The 7893-nt window shown below is 44.7% G+C and overlaps 1 protein-coding gene across 1 annotated transcript; it reads left to right on the top strand.

Annotated features, from left to right (window-relative positions):
- Nucleotides 1–787: 787 nt before the first annotated feature.
- LOC113746177 (uncharacterized) lies at nucleotides 788–4706 on the top strand. Its single transcript, XM_027280924.1, has 2 exons — nucleotides 788–1019; nucleotides 2999–4706. The coding sequence occupies exons 1-2, from the start codon at nucleotides 933–935 to the stop codon at nucleotides 3623–3625; spliced, it is 714 nt and encodes a 237-aa protein (XP_027136725.1). The 5' UTR covers nucleotides 788–932; the 3' UTR covers nucleotides 3626–4706.
- Nucleotides 4707–7893: the final 3187 nt, after the last annotated feature.

The following is a 7893-nucleotide window of genomic DNA, read 5'->3' on the forward strand; positions in this document are numbered from 1 at the left end:
TCGATCCTTTAATTTACATTGAATGCTGTCACCTACTGGTTTAGTTCTCTTAGACAGTATGACGACAGTATCACAGTAGGTGGGGACATTATTTGGGGGGGGATTTATCTTTTGCACAGCAGGGGAAATCAGACAAGAGACCTACATACAGAAACCCACCGCCACTGGAATGCACTGGGTAAATAATACCCTGAAATTCTACTAGATTGAAGATATCTAGGATTAAGTCAGTTTAGATACAAAAGCTGAACAACGAAGATTATGAAACAGAGTATTAAAATTAGGAATAATTGTTGTGTGTATTTATACCATTAACTATTTTAATTTAGGAACCAATAGCATTTGTTTTTTTATTTCATGGACAAATTTTTTGCAATTCTAAATAATTTATGACTGTCTGGTACATCAAGTTTGAATTTCAGAGGGTTTCAGTATACCCAGGCTATCGAGGAGATCAATAACAGCACAAACCTACTGCCTGGCATCTCTCTAGGATATAAGGTCTATGATGTCTGTGTCTCCATTCCCAGAGGTGTGTGGGCTGTTCTTGCCTTGGCAAACAGTAATGAAATTGTTATAAATTCCCTTAGAGAGTAGTTATATGCATATAAGTAATATGTTAATTTGTTTAAATATAATCTTGATTTGAATATCTGCGTAATTTCAGTCAGGCCTCTTTCAGTTGGTCTGTTTGGAGTCAGGCAGTTTACGGGGTCAGCTATGTTTACATTGTGGGGGGTCCTATTGGAGTTAGCGTGGCAGACAGGTGTATGTATTGATGGTCTGCTAAAAGTTCGTATTAAAAGGTTAACAACGTCAACGGTGTCCTTCTTGCTCTCTAACCGGAGTACGCTCACAGGTGAAGAATCCCCAGCACAACAGTTTTCCCTCATTAATTCCCCAATATTGGTCTCTTCACTCGCGACGGTGAAATGGACAGGCGGGTAACGATGGCCGCGGACGGCGGCGCGCTCGGCGCGAGAGAGCGACATCTTCCCGCGCATCTCGAAAGCTACCAGGTAAGCCTTCCACAGTCCCTCGTTCCTCACGGGGCCTGCGCCAGAGACCGAGGTAAAAAGCGTCGGCGCTCAGCAGCTGCAGTCACTCAGCCTACAGACAGAGTCTGTTCGTATGGCGGACCCCCTCACCACGTCTTTCATCGCAAGTAACAGCCAACAAGGCGAGCGAGTGGAACATGGCGATGCATAGCAGAGACTTGCCCAGTCAGCTAACAGCCTATATGAGTACCCCATCAGCCCCCTCAGAGCAGAGCTATCAAACCAGCCAGGGTTCCCCGGTCTTACAGTCATCAGCCAATCTCAATATGAGCATCCTAACATACCAGTCACCCTGGTCAGCCTCTCAAGTAGTCCACAGCCCCCCTCTGCCAAAGCCATCCAACCTTCAGTTTGGACCAGCTAGACTGTTTCAGTGTGAGCCACAGCTGTCTACACTGCCACATACCCCCTCTGCAGCATTAAAGCTTCAAGCAGCAGCGACTCCGGTGCCAGGTAGTAGGCAGGAGAGCTACACACTGACTCAGGCCCTGTTTACACGTACACAAAACGAATCTTTCTAAAAACTCCGGCTAGAGTGGAGATTCTGGAAAAGTCCGGTTTTGCGTTTGCGTGTAAATTCAGATAAATAGAGTTTTAGGCAGCTGATGCGCCAGAAGTGCGACCAATGTTTACTTGTTGCTATAACGATGATCATGGAAGCATTATTCTGATTGGCTTGCAGAGGATTCTCCTTCTTCCTACACTGCCGCCCACAGGCTTGGCGTAGTTATGACGGCGCTCGATGCCGTATTTATGCGGGTTGACTTTTTTGAAAACGATGCTATGTGCACGATGTTATTTTGGAAAACGGAGGGAGGGAAATATTCGTTTCTCAACATACCCGGCTATGTGTAAACGTAGCCTCAGTCTCTGCCATCAACTGTGACATCTGTACGGGCACTGCCTCCTCCCACTACAATGAATGTGGCCATGCTACAGCCTAGTCCTCAAGCATTACAAACAGTGAGTTACACAAGTCCACAGACACCAGCTACATCTGGCTACCAGTCTAACCAGTCCTCTACACTGATGGTTAGCAATGTACATGACCAAGTGCCACCAGCTGCACAGCTCCAATACCTGCCCATGCAGACGACACCAGTAAATCCAGCACCAGTGCAGCAACACATGCCACTCATGTCTGCACAGCCCACGTATCAACCACCCCAGATAGCAACAGCTCCGTATCCTGCATCACAGCTAACTATTACAGCGGCCACTCAGCCAGTTATCAATCCACCGCCATACAGCCTGGCCATTTCCCTTGGGACAGTCTGTCAGCCTCCATCAACCACCTGTACACAGCCAATACACCAGTCGCCACTGTCACAACAGAATCAACAGCTGCAACTCTGCCAGCCTCCGTCTGTCCCCTCAACTCAGCCAGCCTATCAGCTGGTGCCTGTCCCACCTGGTTTCACCCTACGACAGCCTGCATCAGCTCTACCGGTTCAGTACAGCCAGTCCCAGTATACACCACTGCAGGTACCATACGCTGTCCAGTCCCCCAGACAGCCAGTTCCAATACCTGAACTGCCTAAGTTGATACATGACAGTGAGAGAGAGTTTGCTGACTTAAAAATGGCTCTGGATCATCTGCTCAATCCACACGGTGAACTTTCTGAGCACTACAAATACCGTGTGCTTATGGAACACCTGGTCCTGGACGAAGCCAAGCTAATAGCTCAGTCATGCAGACATTATTGCAGATCCAGGAATTGACTGCCTTGCATACCTGGCAGTATGTGGATACCGCTAACAATCCAGCCGATGATCTCACACGTGGCAAGACTTTAGCTGAGCTGGCAGCACCAAGTCGATGGATCCAGGGACCAGCATTCCTTCGACGTCCACTGGATGAATGGCCATCATGTCCTAGCACCACAGAGCCAAAGGACAGTAGTGAGTTAAAACAGAGTGTTTTTTGTGCTCTCACACAGACAAGCTCGCCACCCGAGACAGTGGAAATCACTGAGTTCAGCAGTTGGAGAGATCTGGTCAGGGCTACTCAGCAGTCACTTCATGGGGCGGCGGCTGACTCTTCTTCGCCTCTGTGTGACCTTCGAGATGCAGAAGTCCACCTGCTAAAGACCAGCCAAGCAGATTGCTTCTCCGAGGAAGTCAGATGTCTCAGAGCTGGCAAGCCTGTGCCCCCCAGCAGTAAACTGAGTGCGCTTGCTCCGGAACTAGACCCTGAAATGGGTCTTATACGTGTTGGAGGACGCCTGCGCCGCTTAGACAGCTCGAGCCCCACTGACATTCACCTGATACTGCTCGATCCACATCATGCAGTTACCAAGCTCCTCATTAAGGACATGGATACTCAACTACACCACCCTGGGCCTGACAGGGTGTTTGCAGAGATGAGGCGTCGTTACTGGATTCTGTGGGGAATGCAGGCTATTAAGAAGTATCAGAGAACTTGTGCGGGCTGTGTGAAGTGGAGAGGGAAGCCAGTGGTGCCGAGGATGTCAGATCTGCCGTCTGCGGCTGCTCAAGCCTCCATTCTTCTCAACAGGCGTGGACTGCTTTGGGCCATACATGGTCAAGGCTGGGAGGCGAAGTGAAAAGCGCTGGGGGATTATTTTTAAATGTCTCACGACGCGGTGTATCCACCTGGATCTGCTCACCAGTCTCGACACAGATGCTTTCCTCCTAGCACTGAGACGGTTCATCGCCCAGAGGGGCACACCCTTTGAGGTACTCTCTGACCAGGGGACTAACTTCAGAGGTGCAGATAAGGAGCTAAAGGAGGCCTTTGCAGCGATGGAGTCACAGTTGCAGGAGAGGCTTGTAGGAAAACAGATAAAATTCTGTTTTAACCCACCTGCATCTCCCCACTTTGGTGGTGTCTGGGAGCGCGAGATTCAGTCAGTCAAGAAATCCCTACAAGTGGTCATAGGTGCACAAGTGCTCCAAGAAGAGGTTCTGCTCACACTTCTCATTGAGGTGGAAGGCATCCTCAATGCCAAGCCTTTAGGATATATATCCTCAGATAGAGATCCGGACCCAGTGACGCCTAGCATGTTGTTGATGGGGCGGCAGGATGCCTCTCTCCCACAAGTCACCTATGCTCCTGACAAGCTCACTAGGAGGCGCTGGCGTCATTGCCAGATGATGGCGGACCACTTCTGGACACAGTTAATCAGAAACTACTTACCCACCCTTCAAACCCACCAGAGGTGGCGCCAACACACAGATCATCTCCTCCTGGACACAGTTGTGATGATTGTTGATCCTCAGCTTCCACGTGCTCACTGGCCAACGGGAATGGTGGTCAAGCTGAATGCAAGTGACGATGGATGTATACGAACAGCTGAGGTCAGAGTTGGAAAGAAGACTTACCTGAGACCGGTGGCTCGGCTGGTCCAGCTATCAGCTCTTCCTGAAGGTAATCCTGGTTAAAGGACTCTAGCGGGAATTTATGGGTTTGTTACAAAATAGCCATGCTATTTAGGGGGTGGCTGTTATAAATTCCCTTAGCGAATAGTTATATGCATATAAGTAATATGTTAATTTGTTTAAATATAAGCTTGATTTGAATATCTGCGTAATTTCAGTCAGGCCTCTTTCAGTTAGTCTGTTTGGAGTCAGGCAGTTTACGGGGTCAGCTATGTTTACATTGTGGGGGGTCCTATTGGAGTTAGCGTGGCAGACAGGTGTATGTATTGATGGTCTGCTAACAGTTCGTATTAAAAGGTTAACAACGTCAACGGTGTCCTTCTTGCAGTTTTCCCTCATTAATTCCCCAATAGAAATGGTATCTGCACCCTCCGAGGCACCATGTACCAGACCTGCCCAAGTGCAGGCCATCATAGGAGGGGGCGCTTCCACTTCATGCATGGCCATATCTACTGTCATCTGATCTTTTTATATCCCGTTGGTGGGTAACATCCCTAAACGTTAAATAATATTAGAAAATGATTGCTTTATTTTATTTTAAATGTATTTTAAAAATATGAATTGAATAATTAAACATTAATATGCTTGAATTCTTACAGCTAGTCATATTAATAGGGCATCTAAAATTGTTGTCTATTGTGTCAATGTTTAATATTATAAGCGTTTCTCTCAGGATATCTTTTCTTTTTTCTTTTAGATCAGTCATATTGGTACTTGTGCTTGTCTCAGTGATAAAACCAAGTACCCATCCTTCCTCAGAACAATACCCAGTGACTACTACCAGAGTAGAGCCCTGGCTCATTTAGTCAAGTACTTTAATTGGACTTGGGTTGGAGCTATTAGAATGGATAATGATTATGGCAATAATGGCATGGCCATATTTACAGAAACTGCCCAGCAATTGGGCATCTGTCTAGAGTACTCTGTGGCTCTCTTTAGGACAGATCCACCAGAGAAAATACAAAAGATTGTTGATATTGTCAGAGCTTCCACTTCAAAGGTGATTGTTGCTTTCCTCTCCCTAACAGAGTTATCTATGATCATACAAGAGATGTCCACTACAACTTGAACTGTGTACCAGTGGATAGGTAGTGAGGGGTGGATCATTGATTCCAAAACTGTAGCCAGGGATAGACATCACATTCTGGATGGTGCTATAGGTCTGTCCATCCCCAAGGCACATGTCAGTGGCATGAGAGAGTTCATGTGGATGTGAGGCCACTCAATTCAACTAGTCAGAACTGCTTTACAGAGTTTTGGGAGGCATTACTTAGCTGTAAATTCAAGATGTCAGATGCATCGGCAGGGAATGAGAGAGAATGTACTGGACATGAAGATGGGACTCAAGTGCAAACAGCTTCACTGATAGTCACTCATGCCTCTCTTTTATAATGTGTATAAAGGGTGTATGCTGTGGCCCATGCCATTCACATATGCTCAGCTGTATAAAAACATGTGACATGAATGTGCAGCTAGATCCTTTTACAGTGAGTTGAACAACAAAGACTTAAATTATACTTATATGAAGTGTTTAAATTTAAAAGAAATTGTGACAGTCCAGTCTTAGTAATTTAAGACTGCAATTTATTAAATCAAGAAATCTTGGCTATTGTTAGGCATGGTTTCAACGACTTTACACATGCCATATTTTTATATAATAATCCATTGGGAATCATTTAAAACTTGAGATTCCAGAGCAACCTTATAAGCATATTCCACTCTTTACAAAGAAAATGCCCCTATGGCATGGCAGCGTTATTTTTTTCAACTTTGTTTTGCATTATCTTAGATTCACGTATAACTGTGTCACCATAATGTTCAACTCACAATGTAAAAAACGGAAACCTTTGACATGACCAATGAAAATGTTCATATTATAGATGTTTAAAAAGGCCAAAGTCCCAAAACTCTTGTGCATCTCCCTCATCCCAACCCAGCTGATATCAACAGTTAAAACATTACAGTTCAATTATTATAGTTTATTCTGCTCGAAAGTATATAAATATCAGTGCAGGCTTCTGATTTACATTGAAGTTCATGTGACGCCACCCAGTGGTTTACCCCTCTTAGACAGTTGACGTCCACACAGAGGTGGCCAGAGCAGGGTTGGGCACTCTTACAGCTGTTGTTGGTAGCGTCTTCCTCAGGCTGAGGAGCCAGTGTGCAGGCGGAGGGAGACCCTGAGATCCCCCACTATCTAAGGATGGTGACATTATGTTGGGAGGAATCTTCTCTTTTTAACAATGGAAAACAACAGGATTCTACATGCACAAGCCACAGCCACTGCAATGCTACAGGTAAATATTGAGGAAGTGTGTACAGATACAAAATAGGTTCTCAAAATGAGTACTAAATCAGAATGTTTCATCTTATGTGTATATTATTCATATATTATATATATATCTATATCATATATTTATATAATATAATATATATATATATATATACGCCCTATATTATTGTCTTCACTGTCTTGATCAAGTTTGAATTTCAAACTTAGCAGGAAAATGAGAAATATTTCATGTTGTGTGTGTGTGTATATATGTATATATATATGCCAAAAACCTGCTATATTACTTGTTATTGTTTATATTTTGAGTACAAAGTTCCAATTGCAATTTCAATTATGTATACCTGTCCAAATTAAGTTTGAATTTCAGAGGATTCCAGTTTGCCCAGGCTATGCTTTTCGCCATAGAGGAAATTAATAACAGCACAGACCTACTGCCTGGCATCTCTCTGGGCTATAAGATGTATGATGACTGTGTCTTCATTGCCAGAGGTGTGAAGGTTGCACTGGCCTTGGCTAATGGTAATGAAGACGTATCTGCACCCTCCGAGGAACCATGTACCAGACCTGCCCAAGTGCTGGCCATTATTGGGGGGACCTTTTCCTCTCCTTGCATGGCTATATCTACTGTCATTGGACCCTTTTATATCCCACTGGTGGGTAAAATTGGTAAAAAAATTCAATTATATTTGTGAAACATGATTATTTTTTAAACCTTCCAGTTGGTCATAGGAACAGGGGTTCTAAAGAATTGTGCTGCACTGTGTAAATGTTTGATATGTTCATATGTGAATCTTGGGAAATCTTTTTTTTTTTCTTTTAGGTCAGCCATCTTGCTACTTGTGCTTGTCTTAGTGATAAAACCAAGTACCCGTCCTTCATCAGAACAATACCCAGTGACTACTACCAGAGCAGAGCCCTGGCCCAGTTAGTCAAGCACTTTAATTGGACTTGGGTTGGAGCTATTAGAATGGATAATGATTATGGCAATAATGGCATGGCCACATTTACGGAAGTTGCCCAGCAGCTCGGCATCTGTCTAGAGTACTCTGTGGCTTTCTATAGATCAGATCCACCAGACGAAATACAAAAAATTGTTGATATAATCAGAGCTTCCACTTCAAAGGTGATTGTCACTTTCCT

Source organism: Larimichthys crocea, chromosome VII, assembly GCF_000972845.2.
Source record: "Larimichthys crocea isolate SSNF chromosome VII, L_crocea_2.0, whole genome shotgun sequence".
Classification (NCBI taxonomy): Eukaryota; Metazoa; Chordata; class Actinopteri; family Sciaenidae; genus Larimichthys; species Larimichthys crocea.

Excerpts from the sequence above, each read along its gene's own strand:
- LOC113746177 (XM_027280924.1), top strand. The coding sequence starts at position 933 with ATGGACAGGCGGGTAACGATGGCCGCGGACGGCGGCGCGCTCGGCGCG. Across the intron at positions 1,020-2,998 it reads CGCATCTCGAAAGCTACCAG|ACAAGCTCGCCACCCGAGAC; the intron begins GTAAGCCTTCCA and ends GCTCTCACACAG.